Source organism: Microcaecilia unicolor, chromosome 1 (assembly GCF_901765095.1).
Source record: "Microcaecilia unicolor chromosome 1, aMicUni1.1, whole genome shotgun sequence".
NCBI classification, from domain to species: domain Eukaryota; kingdom Metazoa; phylum Chordata; class Amphibia; order Gymnophiona; family Siphonopidae; genus Microcaecilia; species Microcaecilia unicolor.
This window is the reverse complement of record NC_044031.1, coordinates 328,632,926-328,655,761: the sequence shown is the minus strand read 5'-3', so window position 1 is coordinate 328,655,761 and position 22,836 is coordinate 328,632,926. Positions and strand designations below refer to the sequence as shown.

The window sequence follows — 22,836 nt, the reverse complement described above, 5'->3', positions numbered from 1 at the left end:
TCTCTCTCAGTCACTCACAGACAGCTAAACACGCTGTGATTGGCTGAGAGAGACCTGAAGGGGTATAATCAAAAAGGGAGGGTCATTCAACTAAGTGGAGCTGTGGCAAAGTGGTTATATCACTGGTCTCTGTAATGCAGAGGTGGCTGGCTCAAATCACACTGTTACTACTGAAAAAGCTGTGAGCAAAAACAGCTTTGATTTTCCTGTTTGGGGAGGCCATCAAGAGAATGACAGCCATTAAGGGAAGTGCATGTCAGGGACTTTTTTAATTTGTATGAAGTCTTTATTGAACATTTCTCAAAACAGTATCACAAAATACAGCATTCCAGAACAAGTAAGTCATAACATAACTGATCAGCAAGATCCTTTTTTTTTACGAGCTGGCTGACTGGCTTCCCCTCCTAGGGAAGGAAATTTGCATGCAAATGAGCAGCTCATTTGCATGCAATTTCCTTCATGCATGCCCTTCCCTTACCGATTCGCTAAGGGATTGGTAAGGGAAGGACTCTTCCATGCAGTTTAGTGCACCTGACTTTAAATCTGCTCCAGGGACCTGCATACTGCTGTCATGGAGCTGGCTGGGTGGGAGGGGGTTTGTGACCACTGGGGGAGTATGGGGAGGTCATCCCCGATTCCTTCCGGTGGTCATCTGGTCAGTTTGGGCACCTTTTTAAGACTTGGTCGTGAAAATAAATAGACCAAGTAAAACTGGCCAAATGCTCGTCATCGCCGGTTTTCTTTTTTGCATTATCAGCTGAAGCCAGCCATCTCGTAAGCACGCCCACATCCCACCTTCGCTACCCTGCCATCACGCCCCCTTGAAGTTTGGCCGCCTCCACGACGGAATGCCGGCGAGTGTGTCCAAAAATCGGCTTTCAATTATACCGATTTGGCCAGTTTTAGGAGATGGCCGGCCATCTCCCGTTTTGTGTCAGAAGATCGCCGGCGATCTCTTTCGAAAATAAGCCTGAAAGTTATTCAAAGTAGTTAAATCACAAGAGGATTTTAAAAAATTACATTAAGACCTTACAAGACTAGGAGACTGGGCATCCAAATGGCAGATGACGTTTAATGTAAGCAAGTGCAAAGTGATTCATGTAGGAAAGAGAAACCCGAAGTATAGTTGCATAATGCAAGGTTCCACATTAGTAGTCACCTACCAGGAAAGAGATCTAGGTGTCATCATTGATTCTTCCAATTTCTTACTCAGGAACTTTCATGTATTACCATAATTTATTCTTCCTTAACATACAGTATATATGCACATGATATATATCTATACCATGATCTGTTCACACATGTTATGTTACATGTATGTTACCATGTATGTATGCAACTTAACACATTACCATTTGTAATTCTGTTACCCGGAAATGGCAACTGCCATTAAGGCAAATGTAAGTCACATTGAGCCTGCAAATTGTTGGGAAAATGTGGGATACAAATGCTCCAAATAAATAAATAAATAAAATAAGTTGAAATCCTCTGCTCAGTGTGCAGCGGTGGCTAAGAAAGCAAATAGAATGTTAGATATTATTAGAAAAGGAATGGAAAACAAAAATGAGGACATTATAATGCCTTTGTATTGCTCCTTGGTGTGACTGCACCTTGAATATTGTGTGCAATTCTGGTCACCACATCTCAAAAAAAGATATAGTGGAATTAGGAAAGGTATAGTTCTCTCTAACATAAGAATAGCCATACTAAGTCAGACCAATTGTCAATCTAGCCTAGTACCCTGCTTCCAACAGTGGCCAATCCAGGTCACAAGTACCTGGCAGAAACCCAATTAGTAGCAACAATTCATGCTACCAATCCTGGGACATGAAGTGGCTTCCCCCATGTCCATCTCAATAAGACTATGGATTTTTCCTCCATGAACTTGTCCAAACCTTTTTAAACCCAGATATACTAACTGCTGTTACCACATCCTCCAGTTGCAAGTTCCCAAGCTTAACTATTTTTGAGTGAAAAAAATAATTCCTCCTATTTCTTTTAAAAGTATTTCCATGTAATTTCATTGAGTGTCCCCTGGTCTTTGTACTTTTTGAAAGTGAAAAATTGATTCACTTCTACCCATTCTATACCACTCAGGATTTTATACCCCCTCAGCCATCTCTTTTCCAAGCTGAAGATCATATCCTCTTTAGCCATTCCTCATATGGAAGGAGTTCCATCCTCTTTATCATTTTGTTTGCTCTTCTTTGAACCTTTTCTAATTGCACTATACTTTTTTTGAGAAACGACGACCAGAACTGAATGCAATACTCAAGGTGAGGTCACATCATGGAGTGATACAAAGATATTACAATATTCTTGGGCTTATTTTGCATCACTTTGCTAATAATTTCTAGCATCCTGTTTGCTTTTTTGGCTGCTGCTGCACATTGGGTACAAGATTTCAACGTATTGCCTGCAATGACACCTAGATCTTTTTCTTTAGTGCTGACTCCAAAGGTGGACCCTAGCATCAGGTAACCATAATTCAGATTATTCTTCCTAATGTGCATCACTTTGATTTGTCCACATTAAATTTCATCTACCATTTGGATAAACAGTCTTCCATTTTCCAAAGATCTTCCTACAACCTGCATGTGTTTTGACAACTTTGAATGGTTTTGTGTTATCTGCAAATTTAATCACCTCACTCATTGTTCTGTTGTCCAGATCATGTATAAATATGTTAAAAAGCACAGGTCCCAGTACAGATCCTGCAGCACTCCACTATTCACCCTCCTCCAGTGAGAAAAATGGCCATTTAACCCTACTCTCTGTTTTCTGTCCAATACCAATTCATAATCCACAGAAGGACATTGCCTCCTATCCCATGATTTTTACATTTTCTCAGGAGTCTCTCATGAGGAACTTTGTCAAAAGCTTTCTGACAATCCAGATACACTACATCAACTGGCTCACCTTTATCCACATGTTTATTCCCTTTATCCACATGTGTATTCAGCCTTCAAAGAAATGAAGCAAATTGCTGAAGCAAGACTTCCCTTGGCTGAACCCATGCTGACTGTCCTATTCAACCATGTTTTTCTAAGTATCCAATAATTTTATTCTTTATAATAGTTTTCACTATTTTCCCCAGCACTGAAGTCAGGCTTACTGGTTTGTAATTTCCTGGATCACCCCTAGAACCCTTTTTAAAAATCAGGATTACATTGGCCACTCTCCAATCTTCAGGTACTAATGATGATTTTAATGACAGGTTACAGATCACTAACAACAGATCAGCAATTTCATATTTGAGTTCTTTCAGTACCATGGCGTGTATGCCATCTGATTCAGGTGATTTATCACTCTTTAACTTGTCAGTTTGGCTCAGTACATATTCTAGATTCACCGAGATTTCTTTCAGTTCATCTGCATTGTCACTCTTAAAAACCATTTTCCAGTACAGGTAGATCTCTTACATCTTCATCCTCAAAGACTGAAGCAAAGAATTCATTCAATTTCTCCTATATGGCCTTGTCCTCCCTGAGTGCCCCTTTTGCTCCTTCATTATGTAATGGTCCCACTGATTCCCTCATTGGTTTTCTGCTTCTGATGTACCTGAAAAAGGTGTTGCTATGAGTTTTGGTCTGCATGGCAAGTTGTTTTTTTTTTCATATTCTCTTTTAGCCTTCTTTATCTAGCTTGATTCTGCTTATGTTGCTTATTATTTTAACATTTGGATCCTTTTTCCATTCTCTTTTGGCTCTAATAGCCTCTTTCACTTCACCTTTTAGCCACACTGGCAGTTTTTTGCTCTTTCCACTTTTGTTAATATGTGGAGTACATCTGGTCTGGCCTTCCATGATGGTATTTTTAAACAACGTCTGTGCCTGATTTAAAGTTCCAACCTTTGCGGCTGTCCCTTTCTGCTTCTTTTTAACCATTTTCCTCATTTTGTTATAGTCACCCTTTCAAAAATTGAATGCTACTACAGTAGATTTATTTAGTGACTTCACTTCAGATATCAGCTCAAATTTCATCATGTTATGACCACTATTTCCCAGTAGATCCAACACCCTTACCTCTCCTGCCATGCACTGCATTCCACTATTGACTAGATCTAAAATAGCTCCCCTTCTTGTCGATTCTTGGATCAGTTACTCCAAGAAACGGTCATTTATTACATTTAAGAATTTTACCTCCCAGTCAATATTGGGGTAATTGAAATCTCTACTTTTTAATATTCGGATGATCCTTCTGATATAGATTATTTATGTAGAATGCGTTGTTTTCTAGTATGGTAATTGAAATCACCCGTTATTATAATGTTGCACAATTTGCCAGCTTTTCTAATTTCTGTAAACATTTGTTCATATGTTTGTTCTATCCTGGCGGATGATAGTACAGCCCTACCAGTATACTCTTTCTCTTCACACATGGAATTTCTATCCAAAAAGATTCTGTGCTGCTCTTTCATGTAAAATATTTATTTTGTTTTACTTAATTCCCTCTTTAACATAGAGAGCATCCCCTTCCAACTTGATCCATTCTATCATTGCGATATAATTTGTACACTTATAATATTATATTGATAATTTCCTATGACCATTTTGTTGTTTTTCTTTCTTTAGATTGATGCACTTTCCTTCAAAGATTTAATTTCTTTGTATTGTATGTTTTTGGAACATGATATTGGGTTTTCTGATAAATTATAACAGATTGATGTCTTGTGACTATGAATGCCAGGCAAAGAAAGTCTCAATTATAGTATAAAAACACATACACACACATTCGCTGGACCACTGTACTACTTATTAAAGTTAATGAGTAAATACTGAAAATTCCCAGCAGTAGTAGTAGATGACAGTGATGAGTGTATCCTGGCACAATAGAATTCCCATGGGTATGTCAAAGGGACCACTCATATAACATAATAGAATTCAACACTACATTTGTAATACAACTTTAACAAATAATTTCTATATCTTAGCAGCATAGTTTAATTTGTTTCAACAAACTGGGACAAAAAGCATTCCTAACAGCATAAACATAATTGGAAATTGTAATTAGAATAATCAGATTTCTAAATTATGTTAATAATAAAGGAAATAGTAATAGCATTAATAATAAGGAAGCAATCAGGGAATCAATTTTAACTCATGAAAAGTTTATGAGTTTCTACCAACATTCTCAAAACTGATAAGTTAACCAATAACAATAACCACAAGCTAAATATCATGTAAAGAAGGAGAATAGAAAGTGTGATTCCAATGTTAAATATGTGAATAAATAGCTGTACACAGATATTAAAATATTTAAATCAAAGCTCTAAATTGTGTTTGTTATGACCTGAGCTATTGTGATGTTGTTGAGATCATGGTTCTGACAATGCTATATGGTTCCCAATCACTGATGGATCTAGAGCTCATTGATCCTGTAAGATGATGGTAATTCTTTTAAATAACATTTTTATAGTACTTTGGATGAATATTGATGAAGGATTAACTGTATATTATAAGATAATTGTGTTATACAGAAATATTATATGATGTTTCATAAGTCATATTCATTGATCATGATCATACAAGATGATGGTAATTCTTTTAAATAACATTTTCATAGTACTTTGGATGAGTATTGATGAAGGATTAATTGTATATTATAAGATAATTGTGTTATACAGAAATATTATATGATAATGTTTCATGAATAAGTCATATTAGGAACACATACAACTGTAGATGTATGTGTTCCTAATATGACTTATTCATGAAACATTATCATATAATATTTCTAGCAGAAAAGATGCAGCATATGTTGTTCCCAAACATCAATCTTTAATTTGTCTTAACCCAGAGGCTAAATCATACAGACCAAGATCCAATAGCCCAAATCCACTCCTATCTCTGGGAAGTGCTAGCACCTACAGAGAAAAACGAGGCTTTCTACCGCCGCAAAGGAAACTCGTAAGAGCCATGTGTAGTTTTAGTAAGCCACACAGGTAAATCCTGGAGGAGATACTACCACCTGGGGACAATCAGCATGTTATAGAGGAAAATATATCCCCTCCACTTAGTTAAAGGGAGGTTACTCTACAGATGCATACAATCTATAGACTTCTTGAGCAGGGCCGTGCCTAGGGTCTCTGGTGCCCCCCTGCAGACTATCAGTTGGCGCCCCCCCCCCTCCATCTAGCAGACCAGGAACAGAAGGGAGCAGGCAAGTAAGCCGGACCTCAGGAAAAAATAGCACTGTATGTATCCCTCATTGATAAGTCTCTGACTCTAAAGTTTAGCAATTTCATTAAAGCAAAATGTATTTTCATAACACTTCAAAGATTTCCAACTCAAAATAGGAATGCTAATTCAAAATGTGAGCAAAGTCCTCTTAGTTTCCAAAGATTCTTTTTCTAATCTCCTTTGCACCAAAGGATATAATTCAGATCAAACATTTATCTCTGATCAACTATCTCAGATCAAATATTAAGGTTTCCTTGCTTACAGTCACTTAAATCTACCTAGCCTTGCTTACCTCGCTTACCGCATTGGCACGGCCCTGTTCTTGAGCAAAGGACAGATATTATGCTTGTAAAGTTGGTGCATATCAGAAGAGATTTAGGCTCCTAGGTATTTCACCATGCCCTGTGCCTCTCTCAAGGGAAAAGAATCTCAATGCTCTGTTATCCGAAGTTGAAGCAGAGAGCCTCTGACTTCGCATCATTAAGCTTCAAGCCTGACAAATCTCCAAATGAGCAAAAAATATGTAAAACCTCAGGTAGAAAATGCACAGGCGGTGTAAGTATGAGCATATTGTCATCTACAAAAACCATATATTTGACATGCTCCTTTCCAACAATCTTTTATTTATTTTTATTTATTTTCAGATTTATATCCTGCTTTATATCCAAAGTGGGTTACAAACAAATAACAATACAGTATACCACATTTACTATCATTAAGAGGTAATACAAACTTCAGGGAGAACTATTGAAATAGATCCAAGATCATTCTTCATTAAATGCTTTCATTAAAAAAAAAATACATCTTTAAATATTTCTTAAATTGCTGTTTACTTCAGCAAAGTCTTAAATAACCAGGCAGATGGTTCCATAAATTTGCTCCAGCTATAGAGAAAACTCAGTTATGCATATCAGAGAAATGACTTCCAGAAATACACAATTTCTTTGCTGTCACAGAGCGTAAAGCTCAGTTCGGATGGTATATAGTCAAAATATTCATAACATACTATGGAACTGTGGCATACAATCACACCTGGTACATTCATATTATGCTTTAATTGAAATAGAACAGGTTCTAAAAAGAGGATATACAAAAGCAGAGAAAAGGGGCAACCGTGCCTCGTCCCTTTCTACAGGGGAAAAGCTTCAGATGTAAAACCATTGACTATGACAGCTTCTCTAGGGAGTTGCATAAAGGGCTTTTATAGTTTGTAAGAAGAAACCAGCTGTTCAAGCAAAGAGAACAAAAATGACCCATTCCACCCTATCAAAATCTTTTTCAGATTCGAAGCTGATGACAAGAGCTGGAGTGGTCGTCCAATGACAGTGCTCAATAGTTAATATTAACTTTCATACATTTATCACAGCACATCTTCCCCAACCAAAACCCACTTACTAACTCGTAGCCAACTGAGGAATATACTAGGCCAGCCTATCAGCCAGAATTTTAGCCATAAGCTTAAGGTCCATGTTAATTAGTGAAATAGGCTTGTAGTACTCCCAGTATTGGGGATCCTTGCCAGGCTTTGGCAGAACTGTTATTAAAGCCTGTTTCATGATTGGTGGAAACTGCTTCTCCCCAATAGCATGGTCATAGAAGGATATCAAAGGGCCCATAATATGAGGTTTTAAAATTTTATAAAATTCTCCACTAAACCCGTCAGGCCCAGGGAATTTGTGGAGTTTTAAGTCTTCAATAGCTTTCTGAATCTTGTCCCCCATAAAGGGAGCATTCAAACACACTCTCTCTCACTGTCAGACAAATGAGGCAAATTAAATTAAGAGCATCCAAAAGCTTCTTGATAGCCTCATGACTCCCCTTCATGTCAGATTGATTCAAAGATCTATAAAAATCCACACAGAGGGATTCTATCTACTTTTGTCCAGTAACTATGGTTCCTGTTTTGGTCTTTAACGAAAGGACATTCCAACTTTTGGTGAGATTCACCAAGAGCCTCCCAGGTTTGTTTACAAATCTATGAAGTATATACTTATAGTAAAACATGTGTTGCTGAGATTTTCCAGAATTAGTTGACTGAGTGCACTCTGAGCTGCAAAGAAAGCATGCTTATTCTGCACAGACAGTACATGCTGTAAATTGTTTTCAATCTAGTCACTTTGAGGGGCATAATCGAAGGGAGACGACTATCTCTAAGGGTGCCCATCTCTAAGGACGTTCCGGCGAAGGGGCGGGGAAACCTGTATTATCGTTTTGATAATATGGTCAGGGATGCCCAAATCTCAACATTTAGATGGTCGTCCTTAGAGATGTTGGTCCCCGGTTTTCAGCGATAATGGAAACCGAGGATGCCCATCTCAGAAATGACCAAATCCAAGCCATTTGGTCATAGGAGGAGCCAGCATTCATAGTGCACTGGTCTTCCTCACAAGCCAGGACACCAACCTAGCCCCCTAGGGGGCACTGCAGTGGACTTCACAAATTGTTCCCAGGTGCATAGCTCCTTACCTTGGATGCTGAGCCCCCCACCCCCCCCCCAAAACCCACTCCCCACAACTATATACCAATACCATAGCCCTTAGGGATGAAGGGGGGCACCTACATGTGGGTACAGTGGTTTTCGTGTGGGTTTTGGAGGGCTCACATTTACCACCACAAGTGTAACAGGTGGGAGGGGGTGGGCCTGGATCCGCCTGCCTGAAGTGCACTGCACCCACTAAAAACTGCTCCAGGAACCTGCATACTGCTGTCAGGGAGCTGGGTATGACATTTGAGTCTGGCATAGAGGCTGGGAAAAAATGTTTTTTAATTTTTTTAGGGTAGGAGGGGTTGGTGACCACTGGGGGAGTAAGGAGAGGTCATCCCCCATTCCCTCCGGTGGTCATATGGTCAGTTTGGGCACCTTTTCGAGGCTTGGTCGTGAAAAAAATGGACCAAGTCGACCAAATGTTCGTGAGGGACGCCCTTCTTTTTTCCATTATCGTCCGATGATGTCCATCTCTTAACCATGCCCCCGTCCCACCTTCGGTACACTGCTGATATGCCCCCGTGAACTTTGGTCATCCCCGCGATGGAAAGCAGTTGAGGACGCAAAAAATCGGCTTTCAGTTATGCCGATTTGGGTGACCTCAGGAGAAGGACGCCCATCTCCCGATTTGTGTCAGAAGATGGGCGTCCTTCCATTTTGAAAATAAGCTAGTTTGTGTTCTAAGTCCAGCAGCTTAGCCACCAGCTGTTTCTTCCATTTACATACATAGGCAATAATATTGCCTCTTAAAACTGGTTTTGCAGAAGCCCTGAATAATAAACTCTCTATGCATTTGAAAGGGGACTTTTTTTTAGATCAATATAGCAACTCCTGCTTTCTTTTTGGGAGCCACTGCATAAAAACATTGCCCTACCCAAGAGATTTTCAATTTTAGGTGTTCTGTAGCAGATAATTTAGTTTCCTGGAGAGCTGCAATCCCCACTTTAGACCTAGCCAAAGTCTACAATATCTTAGACCACTTGACAGGAAAATTAATACCTGAAACATTCCAGGAAATCATCCTCATAGTCGAAGCAGACATTTAGGTACTCAATAAAACTCATAAGGGGACTATAAATATACAGCAGTCAGTCAGTCAGTACTATCCTATTGGGCACCCAGTCCTCACCCCAACTAGCAGACAAAATACCACTCCTATACCTAACCCCCTCCACACTCAACATTTTCTCATTACTCCTGAAACTCCCACAGAAACCCATCCTTCACATCCCCCCTTATAGCCTCCCCCACCACTCATACACCACCCACTAATTTTTCACAGTCATTGCTTCATGCACTCAGTAACACCATCCCCACCCCAAGATCCCAACATCTACATATCAGTGTTTACAACTAACATAGGCATCCCAAAAAGAGGGAGGCTAGAAATCAAGAAAACAAAGAACAAGCCCAATAGTGTCCACAGGGAATGTCCAGGCGGTAAGGACAGCACCCTTTGGCAGTGCCCACCCAGATCCATACCAGCACAACAACAAGGAGCAGACTCCTCCAATCTAAACCGCATCAGCAAGAAAAAAAAACAGTCGATACAAACAGTGGAATAGTCCAAACCCAAGAGTCCAAATCTGGCTGTCCATTAAACTAATGTGCCACCTGCACTTGAGCCTCCCCTGCAGTGGCAAAAACATGCAATTTTCCCCTCATAGAACACCCATAGAATGGCTGGGTAAATCATTGCTTCCAATGGGCTGCAACCTGGACCGAATAATCCTGAAAAAGGAGAATGCATTGGTTTCGGTACTGCAGCTCCTTTTTCGAGCAGTATACTTTCATAATATGGTCCTTAATTGCAAAGTTCAATATGTGAGCAATCACAATACAGACCTTGTGGCTTCCTCCAACCTCACCCTCCAACATCCTTCCCACATGGTGAGCCTCTCAATGCGATTTGAGCCTAAAGGGCCGATATTCAGACTCTGAAAGAGAGCCCAGATAACTACTACTCCTATGGTCAGCGCTCAGCCCAGATATTCAATACCAGGCCATTTCCAGTGGCTGGCATTGAAAATCCGGTTTATTTTTAGCTAGTTTAAAGTTAACCGGCTAAGTCAATATTCGAATATAGCTGGTTATCTTTAAACTAGCTAAAGATATACCAGCTATTTAAGTGACCAAATATGGCCACTTACAATAGCTGAATATAAATTGAATATTCAGGGATAGTCAACTATATTGCGCGATATAGCCGGTTATCTCCTAGGTGCTAACCGGAAATATTGCCGGATAATGGGTTAAGTGCCATTTCACCGGCCAAGTGCCATTCCTGACTAGTTAAATGGTTTTGAATATCGGGAAGTAAGTGATCATGCTGCAAAAGTTCTTTCGCCAACCAGCCCTCCAAAAGTTCCAGCAGCTCAGCATCTTTAAAGATTCAAGGAGGACAACAACACGTATGTTATTCCTTCTGGCCCTGATTTCCAAGTCATCCAGTTTATAGGTGTAAGCTGCCATAGCAGCCCAAAGCTGAACCAACTCCTCCATCATACCCGCCAAAGAATCCTCTGTCTCACTCACCCTCGGCTGGAGCTCTTCCTCACAGTTATTAAAATCTGAAAGGGAATCTAAAAAGGTTTTCAAGGTTGTATTCAAAATGTCAAATCTGGATCTAAGAGCCAAGACTACTGCATCGGTAAGCTTGCGAATAACAGCGTCACTCACACCCAGCAGATCCTCCGGGGTTTCCACCATCTTGGCATCCCCCACTGCCGGAGCCTTTGCTTTTTCTTTATCCTTTTTTGCTGCCTTCCTGTACATCTTCACTGTGGATTTAAGCACAAATCTGTCCATGCACCTAAACAGAAACATCAGGTGTGGTTTGGAAACTCATGTAGATGTTAGTTCAATGGATCTCAAAGAGGGAGGTAAGCTGAGGAGCTCAGAAGAGATGCTGCTTCTTCACGTGACCCCCTTTTATGAATACTTTTATGTAACCAACCCTGAAAAGGTTTGGGTGGATGAGGCTAAATAAAACATTAGTATTATCTCAAGGAGTTTGGAATTTAGGATCTTGAAAAATATGGAGTGTGTTGAAGACAGAATTACACTAATAATTCTCTTCTGGTCATATCTGAAATAAAGGACCAATATGATTTAAAAAATGAATGCCCATGAACATCTTTGGACAACTCTTAAGTTATTTCAGTAAGAATGCAATACTGACATGGATGTTATACTTTACACAAATAAGAAAATGAAATAGAAAATGCTTTGACTGCTATTGGGACACTACCTGTTAAAGGTAAAACATATTAAGGAGCACAAATGATTAATTCTAGTTACTTGATTTTACCATTTCCAGGCTCCAAATGACCGTTAACTGATGGTACTAGTACTTAATGTAATAAAAATTGTTGATTAATATTTGTTTGATCAACTCTTCCAGCCATGATTTAAATTGAGAGTTACAGACTGTGATTTACATTTCAGATAAACATACCTGTAACATACAAAAGCAAATAAATCTAGCCTGTTAAAATAATAAATACATAACTATGGGAAAAGAGCTAGAAAAGAAAACAGGAATTCTCACCTGCTTTCTGAAGCAGTGAAAACATGATAAGAATGAGTGTTTACATAAAAAACCTGGAATCTTATAGCTTGTGTCAATCAAAAAGATATGAATGCTCCATCTTTAAAAAAGTCATCTCAGTTTCAAAGATAGCTGTATCTCACATGAGTTATCAGAATGCAGTAGCTCCACCCAACCCTCCTCACTCCCAAAATGTACATGTTTCCAACCTGAATCAATTCTAGATAGTTCTACATGCACTTGGACCACCAGAAAAGATAAAATCACAACACACGTTTGCATTTTTAGACATGCCACCACTACATTAAGGGGCCCTTTTACTAAGATGTGCTAAAAAAAAAAAAAGTGGCCTGTGGTACTGTAGCTCCAGTGCAGGGCTTTCTGGTGTACTGAGGCCACTTTTAGTGCAGCTATGAAATTGCCCCTTTTTCCATTTTGTCTATTAATGGCCATGCACTAATTTCCCCATTAGTGCATGGCCATTAGCTCATGAGCCCTTACCGACACCTATTTTCTAGGCTGTAAGGGCTCTCACGCTAACCACGTGTTAATTAGTGTGCAGTGATGTATCTGCACTAACTGGTTTGCACTGGGCACGCTTACTCTCCATCCAACAAATTATCCATCAAATTACTTTCTTATGCATTATTCTTTGTTATGTATCCTACTGTTTATTGTAAGCCACATTGAATTCAAACTTGTTTGTGATAATGTGGGATATAAATGTCATAAATAAATAAATAAATCCCCAAACCCACCCCAGCACTAAAAAATATTTTCTATTTTTTAGTGTGTGGGTATCGCGCACCGAACACAAAACTATTGCAAGACGTCTGAGCGTGCCTCCTGGTAGTGCTTTTTACTTTGTGGTAAGCCATCGTTAGTGCTTACCGCAGCTTAGTAAAAGGGCCCTAAATTATTTTTTAAATATGTATATGGTTTTAAGCATCTTCGCTATAGATCCATCCAGGTTTTACCCTGGCTTGGGATAACATGGTGGAGCCGCCCGCAGGGATTGTTTGTTGGCAACAGGGAGTTGGAAACAGCGGGGGAAGAGAATTGATTGGTGGGATTAGAGGAGAGGAGGACCAATCAGTGAGCAGGGACAGACAGGGACAAAGGGAAGATTTGAGCGGGCTGGCTGTTTTTGTCAGCTCAGGCGGGTAGGAGTGGGGGGTTTCGCATCCCGCTCAGCCTACCCCCTTTGTTTTGCTGGGGGTTGGGTTGTATGTGTGGTGTATTTTGGACTGAGGAGTTGGGGTTTTTGGTGAATTGGGTGGGGGGTGTTTTGTCGCTGTAGTTTTGGAGGATGGATAGGAAGTACTTTTCATTATCTGTGGAACTGTAACAGTTGGGGAGTTTATAGTAAGGGAGTTGGGGAGGGGTTCATATGTGGTACTGCCGGAGAGGTTCATATGTGGTACTGACATGGACCTGGGGAGGGGAGTAGGATGTTTCAGAGATACCATGGACCATTCCTTTTTTTTGGGGGGGGGGGGGGGGTTAGTATTGTTGCTGTTATGTCAGTACTTTACTGGCTGGCTGGTTATGGATTTTATTGAATTGTTATATAATCAGGTTCAGTGATGTGTGGTTTACACAATGTTCAGTGATTAATAATAAAGCAGCTGCCGATTTAAGCCACAATCAGTTTAAGTTGTTTTATTTGGTTTGAATGTTTAGTGGATGAAAGAGGGCATGTGACTGCCTATGTTAATACATTTTGATGTGTTGTACATAAGCTCCTCTTAACCTCTTTTATCCAATGCAGACTGAACTGGCTGAATCAAGGATCTTTTATATGATAGATCTTTTGGGTCCTTTTGTAAGCTATGTTAGGTGCTAATAGGATGTGCTCAGGAATCATGTAATTTTTAAATCTGCGTGTGCTAATTTTTTTTTTTTTTTGAATGGCATGCCAAGTGTGAAGAGTGGTCATTTCTGCATTAATCAGTTATCGCTTCAACATTACCATTTGCAAACTGGTTAGCACATGGATAATGCAGGAGCCCTTACTGCTTGCAAAATGAGTGGTGGTATGTCCCCACAGAGTCATTTACAAAAAAATGGACGCATGCTATGGTCAACAAAATGGTTTGAAATAAACATTTCCTGAAATGACATGAACCAAACATTTTCTGACTGCTCAAACCTACTGTCCACAGACAAGTAAGGTGATCAGGTACAAATGGGCAACATCTCAGGCAAACAGAGTGTTAATATCAGGAGCTAAGTAAAAGAGAAAAAAAGAGGTTAAGTGTGGGTGGTTAGAAAGAACAGGCTGAGGGCTTGTATAAGGCTAAGTCAGTGGTTCCCAAACCTGGTTCTGGAGGCACCCCAGCCAGTCAACGTTTCAGGATATCCACAATGAATACTCATGAGAGAGATTTGCATGCACTATTTGCACTACATGCAAATCTCTCTCATGAATATTCATTGTAGATATCCTGAAAACCTGACTGGCTGGGGTACTTCCAGGATCAGGTTTGGGAACCACTGGGCTAAGTAGAAGGTGGTAGCTAGGGAAGGCTGAGTCCTAGGGATGGGCTGTTGTTTGTAAAGACATGACACTGAAATATGCATATCATTACCAAATGAAACAAGGTGTAAAAAATTACAGTTTGTATTTTCTCATTCACCTAAAATAGTGCACACTATTTGACAACAATGTGCACTATCTCTGGGATTGTATATTATGACGCCTTAATTTCCACACGGAAATCAAAGTGTATTCTATAACAATGCAATGTAACTTAAGTGGTTAACTAACTAATCAGCACTGCTTTAATTGAATGTTGACAAGCAATGATCAGCTCTAATTGGCATTAATTAAGTTATACACGCACAACTCTCTAAGCACACTCTGTAATGTGGTGCGCCTAAATTCTAAGTCGTATAGTTAAAAATGGGGCGTGGTCATGGGTGGGGCATGGGCATTTCTAAAATCTGTGCATGCTGTTATAGAATATACCCACTCTGTACCTAATTTAGGCATCGGGAGGTATGCCAAGTAAAACATGGCATAAACGGCCGCAACCACATTTGGTCGTGTAGAGAGGTGCTTGACGTTATTCTATATACCGTGTAGAAATTTAAGCCTATGCAATAAAATTTAGGTATGATTTAGAGAATTTTCAAGCACCATATATAGAATCTAGCCCAATATGGAAAAAAAAAGGTTCACTATTTCAGAAAGAGGGCATACTCTACCGATAGTGGAACCTCCACACATGTGTGAATCAATGTGCTTATGTGCAAACTTGGGAAAGGAGTACACCATCTTTCTGAAACAGTGTGCTTTCTTTCCACATATTGTGCATGATTTCCAAAGAGTGTGTATTATTTTTGGAAATGGACAAAATGCCAAAAGGGTCAGAAGACCCAAATAAAATGAAAATTCCCATAACTGACATGGATAATGACATGAAAGAACATTTTCTGACTTCTCATTTCTATAGTGTCCAGGCAGGCAAGTTGGGCATGTGCAGCTGAAGAAGCACAAGTGCACTGGCATGTTGCCATCTTTTACCCACTCCTGCAGCTGTTCTTGGTGGGGTGTTAACCCATTAGTGCTCAATGTTCCCATAATAAGCCATATGGGAACAAATTGATTTGTTCCCATATGGTAACCTTGGGCACTAATGGTTTAATAAGAGAGGTGTCAATGTGAACTGCCATATTTATGACTTATTTGGGTAGAGGCACATTGAAAAATACAAATGTGTTCTCTGATTGCGTCTTTCTTGATGGTCCACAAACATATAATGCTGTGTAGCATAACAAATGAGAACTGATTAAATTTATTATTAGAAAGGTGGTATAATTTTGGTAAAAACTAATTTGTGGTGGAATAACAGTGTTCTGGCATATGTGGTGAGATAATGTGATGTGAATTTGAGATGGAGTGGCTTGAAGATGCTTAAGATAGTTTAGTGTTGGCTGCTGTATAATTACACAGACAGATACTGTTGGCTGAGCAATTATTCCTTTCTGAATAGATGTCGGTTGATCTGGGCAAATTAAATGGTACGTTCAGCTACCTTACATAAGACAGATCAGATGGTAATGTTCTCCTGATAGTCCAGTGTACAACCCAATGGTTTTAAATTCACATCATGCCTAGAATAACAATGCAGTGCTAATTTGGTTGTTGTAAACCAGGTACAAACAATACGGCTGATGTACCAGCCTGAAGAGTGGCCTTACAAGCATGGTTGCATGTGGAGAAAAGGCAGATGCATATGATTACAACAGAATTTATTGTAAGCTACTTTACATTTTTCTACAAGTAATGAGAGTAATTTTATTTGCCATTAGTGCATGTAAAGTGCTGGTTTATGCACATAACATTTAGGACCCTGTTTACTAAGCCGTGCTAGCGTTTTTAGCGCAGGCTAAAATTTGTATGTGCTAAACGCTAGAGTCGCCCATATGTTCCTATGGGTGACTTAGCATTTAGTGCATCCTAATCATTAGCGGAAGTGTGAGGCTCCAGAGATATCCGTTTTGCCCATAGCTCAAAAACGGAAGTGTGAGGCGTCCTGTGCCCCGCCCTCCCCTCAGAACGTCATCACGAGGAGGGCGGAGCACATTCCAGGAAACGAGATGTCCCTCTGCCCACATTTTCTATATATATAATTCTCACCCTGATTCTCACCCTCAACGTTCTATGAAGCCTCAACCGGAAGTGTGAGGCTCGGAGATATCCTTTTTGTTCATCGGGGCGGGGAAACAACACGATGCCGTCACCAGTGGGGCGGGGAAAGCACAAGCCTCGGAGAATCGGCAACAACAAAAATATGTCATCCTCAACGCCGGGGCGGGGAACACAGTCACGCAACGCGATGACATCGACGGCGGGCCGGGAAGACACAAGCCGCGAAGAATCGCCAACAGCAAAAAAATAAATCTGTCACGGGGGACCGAACGACCCAAACAACTTGCGCCTGGAAGGGGGGGGGAGGAAGAAAACTGCAACTAAGATGACAGGAAGGAAAAGGAAAACCTTGCTAGCGCCCGTTTCATGCTCTTCGGAAACGGGCCTTTCTTACTAGTTACATTATAATATACATACATCACTGGTCATGGATTACCACATTCAGGCTCTTATCATTAGCTGGGAAGCCCTTTCAGTGAAAACCTGAAGTCTCGGGACCAGGAGCGGTCTTTCTATGTGATGCATCCATCCATAGATGAGCTTCTGACTTTACTGTTCAAAGCTCCCCTTTTTATTAGGTTTTTTCAGAGCCATGGAAAATTACAAAGACTTGCAAGAAAATGTAGTCACATGCTCTTGGTTTCAAGTAAACAAACCACTGGCCAGATGGCTTATCTCTTGAACCTTAATCATGCTCCACTTCCCTTTTAAACAAAATTAATCAGAGACATAAGCTTGTTTTGCAAGAAAAAATTAGTTTCGGTCAGAAACCAGGAACTTTAAAGCAGACTGTCAGTTAGAGCAAACTTAAAAAACAATCTTTAAAATCTTCCATTACAGCATGTTCAGCAACAGAGTTTGAGCAGCCATAATCACAGACACAATTTCTGCAGGATTTGTGGCAGGCACCTAGGTGCCTGTACAAAATAGGCAAAAAATAGGTGTCATCCAGCACTATTAACCTAGGTGCCCTGTTATAAAGTTACTCTCAATGGATGTTTATAAGGATGTCTGCAAAATTTATACAAAATTACCAATCAGCTGAAGGATCATATAAAGTAGCTCTTTAGTGATTTTGTCAAAGCACTGTGACTTTGAAAATTGTGCAAAGTAGTGATTTTCTGGAAAGCTTAACTGTTCTTCAAGAAGGAGTACTTATGAAACTCCTTCATTATTGGTTGTTATCATCAGTCATCATCAATACACTTCACTTGTATATGGGATGAATAAGTACAGTAGGCTCTCCAGAGTAAAATGCACCAGACATGTGCAGCAGTTCCATCTACTGAAGGCGGCAAACTTTATTTTGTTGGTTTGTTTATTGGAATAGAATGGCAGTTGCCTCCTGTCCTATTGGAATTAGAGCTCACATGGAACAGGAGCTGGCCTTCAGTGGCAACTACCTAGAAATATATCCTTATTTCAAGTCTCCTTCCAATTAATTTAACTCAATCATCAGGACAATAGTGCTCAGTAATGGGCCATAAAGTAAGTTTAAGGGGACCTTTTACTTAAAGGGCTGATGATCAAAAGCTCTGTGCTGTTCTAAATAGCACTCTAAAATAGCGCTGGAATAGTGTGGAGCTATAATGCCCCTGTGATCAGAGATAATAGCATGCAAATATAGGTACACTATTAGCTCTGATCATAGGGGTAAAGTGTGGGAGGATTGTACTTGAGCAAGGCCGGACCTGTCAAACACAGGAGATGGAGGCCCATTGGACCCCTGGACTCCCGCTATTGCAGATCCCTAGTGCCCCCCAACAACAACACAGCCTTAGTGCCCCCCTAACACAAGAGCCTGGGGTATGAACATTTGGTGGGTCTCCAGCCCCCCAACCCCCCCGTACTCCCTCAAAATATCCCTGGTGACCCAGTGGGTTGCTAGCCTACCCCCCCCCCCCCGGTGGTCTAGAGACCAACCTCCCTGGTACCTCCGCAATGGAGGAGGGAGTAGCGCACTCCCTCCTTTTCCAACAATAGCGGCGCCCAGCCCTGCCCAGTGCAATCTGGGATTTGCTGGACAGGTCTTCCCTATCAGGAAGCACTGGGCAGAGCTGGGAACTGCCATTTTGAAGGAGGCATTGGAAGAGGAGGGATTGTGCTACTCCATCCTCCATCACGGAGGTACCGGGGCAAGAGGGTCGCTAGACTACCAGGGCAGGGGGGATGTTAGGCTAGCAGCCCACTGGGCTACTAGGGATATTTTGTGGGGTTGTGGGTGGGTGTTACGGGGGATCTCCAGCTCCCCAGGACCTTGTGTTGGGGGGGGGGGGATCAGGTGGACTGTATTTATTATTTTAGTGGTGAATAAATTGAACATTTTGTACATTTTGAACATCTTGGAGTTTTTTTGAGATCTGCTGCTTTTTTCCGTCTCGGCATTAATTAACCAGGTATGCCCTGTGACCTGGAAGTTAACCAGATACTGGCCAATATTTAGACTGGTGTCCAGTTAACTTAGGGGTCCTTTTTCAAAGGCACGCTAATCATTAGCATGTACTAAATGCTAGCAACACCCATAGAAATATATGGATGGCTCTAACATTTAGCATGTGCTTATTTTTAGCGTGTGCTAAAAGCGCTAGCACGCCTTTGTGAAAGGACCCCTCAATGTATAAAGTTAGGACAGCCATTATGTTGTCCTAATTTTATGGTTACTTAGCCAGTTAGCAGACTGAAAATTGCCAATGACTAAGTTGATGCTCCACCCTAAATCCTCCCCTAGCCTGCCCCTAACCTATCCAGTTAGGTGATGGCTGATTAGCGGACACATTCAGCAGTACTAACTGGTTAAGGAGCCCTTTTACTAAGTGTCAGTTCAGCATGGGCTTACCACTCGCTATTCCAGAACTACAGTCAGGCTACTGCAGGAGCCCGGTGGTAGGACTCACCCCCTGTGCACACCATTTCTGGCGCTACAAAAATATTTTCTATTTTTGTAGCACCAGCGCTTACCTGGCAGTAATTGACACTGCCTTGTTACTGCCAGGTTAGTGTGGGAGCCCTTACCGCCACCTCAAAGGTGGCTGTAAGTGCTCCCCCCCCCCCCCGAAATAGCCACACAAGTGGTACACAGCACATAGCCATTTCTTTTTGACCAAGCAAGACAGCCTTTTACGCACTGCAGTAAAAGGGGGACTAAGAATGCATCAAAAACATGCACTGAGGCTCACATACTACTACTACTATTTAACATTTCTAGAGCGCTACAAAGTATACGCAGCGCTGTACAAACACAGAAGAAAGACAGTCCCTGCTCAAAGAGCTTACAATCTAATAGACAAAAAGTAAAGCATTTAAATTTAAAATATTTAAGCAGTCAAGCACAAGAGAACAGTCACAGAAGGACAGAAGATGTTGAAGGGTGGTCAGTGTGATTAGGTGTAACTCTGGTTGGAGTAGTGGGAGAAGGTGATAGAAGAATAGAAATGGGTGAGGTAAAGTAATGAGTGGGTTGATAGGGAGGTTATATAAGACATGTCACTCTAGGGGTGGGTGGGTAGAGGGGTAGGGTGGGTAGGATTAAGTCTAAAGCAGGAGAAGGTATTCTCTGCAGCCTATCTGTGAGATGGAAAATGCTCTCTGAAGCTGCTGCTATAAGTTGTTAGTTTTCTCTCCCTGAAAGAGATCCAAGCCACACCCACGAAGTTCAAACTGTCAGTGGGGAGGGTGAGGGGAGGAAATGGCAGTGCTTGATGAAAAAGAGAGCTCAGTTTGATAGGAGATATACTATAGGATGTCATTCTGAGGCCAGGCTAAGTCTAAAGCAGGAGAAGGTATTCTCTGCAGCCTATCTGTGAGATGGAAAATGCTCTCTGAAGCTGCTGCTATAAGTTGTTAGTTTTCTCTCCCTGAAAGAGATCCAAGCCACACCCACGAAGTTCAAACTGTCAGTGGGGAGGGTGAGGGGAGGAAATGGCAGTGCTTGATGAAAAAGAGAGCTCAGTTTGATAGGAGATATACTATAGGATGTCATTCTGAGGCCAGGCTAAGTCTAAAGCAGGAGAAGGTATTCTCTGCAGCCTATCTGTGAGATGGAAAATGCTCTCTGAAGCTGCTGCTATAAGTTGTTATATAGGCCCCCTTTTACTGCAGCATAGTAAAAGGACCCCTCAGTGACTCTGAATATCGGTGGCTGGCTTGTTCAGTGGGGTTCAACTGAGTAGAAGCCAGTTTTGAATACTGACCCATAATTTTTAAATACACAGGTAGATTAGCATATTTTAGAATCTGTGTGCTTACACGCATGCTCTGCCCAGACTCTACTCAAACTCTGCTCCTGAACAAGTCTACTGGCAGTGTACACGCCATCATGTCAAAACACGCACTTTTTACTGTTTGGTATTTTATCAGCGACCATTACACACGTGGAGGGGCATAATCGAACGGAAACGCCTATCTCCATGGGCGTTTATCTCCGAGAATGGGTCCGTGAAGGGGTGGGCCGAACTGTATTTTCGAAAAAAATGGACGTTTTTGAGCTGGGCGTTTTTTTTTTTTTAGCGATAATGGAAATTAAAAACGCCCAGCTCAAAAACGTCCTAATCCGAGCCATTTGGTCGTGGGAGGGGCCACGATTAGTAGTACACTCGCCCCCCTGACATGCCAGGACACCAACTGGGCACCCTAGAGGTCAGTGCGGTGGACTTCAGACAACGCTCCCACATGCATGGCTCCCTTACCACGGGTGCTGAGCCCCCAACCCCCTCCCCCAAAACCCACTACCCACAAATGTACAACACTACCATAGCTCTTAGGGGTGAAGGGGGCACCTACATGTGGGTACAGTGGGTTTTGGAGGCCTCCCATTTACCAGCACAAGTGTTACAGGTAGGGGGAGATGGGCCTGGGTCCACCTGGCTGAAGTGCACTGTGGTACCCACTAAAAGTTCTCCAGGGACCTGCATACACGCAGGCCTCCAGGACTTGTTGCTGCTGTATAACATTGGCACACCAGTTGACACCTGAAGACTAATCTCTCCGAAAACGTCCTTTATTGGAATAACCGCGTTTACTCACAGTTAATTGCAGAGGTTGTGCCCCACTGACAACGAGTCTCCCTGGTACTGAGATTAGCAGTAGGTCAGAGCTGGCAGAATGCTGTACAATGCCCTCTTTCAGCCACATTCAAGGGAAGAACTAAATTCTGTAACGTGGCTAACACAGGAAAGGGAACTAAAACTGGCTTACAAAAATGGCCACTACCGCATGGACTACAACAGGAAACACAAAGGGCACACTCTGACCCAGTAGGCAGGGGGAAAAGCACCATGGGAGAAGAGCCTACCAACTACCAACATCGTGAGACTGTAACACAAGCTAATGAAATCACGGAGCCCAATACCCTACACCCATCACAATGCAATGCTGATGTGAAACCTGTAGTGCACCCGAGAGCCACATCTGACCCAGGGAAAGGCTGTGAGAGGATCGAACACACTCTGCTGTCATGGAGGTGGGTACGGCATTTGAGGCTGGCATAGAGGCTGGAAAAAAAGTTTTTAAAGTGGGTTTTTTTTGGTGGGAGGGGGTTCGTGACCACTGGGGGAGTCCGGGGAGGTGATCCCCAATTCCCTCCAGTGGTCATCTGGTCAGTTGGGGCACTTTTTTGGGACCTATTCGTGAAAAAAAGGGTCCAAAAAAAGTGACCCAAAATCGCGGTAAAAACGCCGTTTTTTAATCGATTATCAGCTAAAGACGCCCATCTCTCCTCGGCCGATAACCACGCCCCAGTTCCACCTTCACCACGCCTCCAACACGCCCCCGTCAACTTTACCCATTTCTGCGACGGATTGCAGTTGGAAACGCCCAAAATGGGCTTCCGATTATACCGATTTGGGCGCCCACGGGAGAAAGACGCCCATCTCCCTATTTGGGTCGCAATATAGGCGTTTTTCTCTTTTGATTATAAGCTGGATAGGGGTCCTTTTACTAAGGTGTACTGAAAAATGGGCTGCGG

At 41.6% G+C, this 22,836-nt stretch overlaps 1 protein-coding gene across 1 annotated transcript in view; it reads left to right on the top strand.

The window, feature by feature from the left end:
• Positions 1 to 22,836, top strand: part of LOC115478355 (cadherin-10-like) — a 392,306-nt gene that overhangs the window by 197,580 nt on the left and 171,890 nt on the right. Inside the window, 1 exon segment of the mRNA XM_030215685.1 lies at positions 14,696 to 14,701. Coding sequence (XP_030071545.1) covers positions 14,696 to 14,701 — 6 coding nt within the window.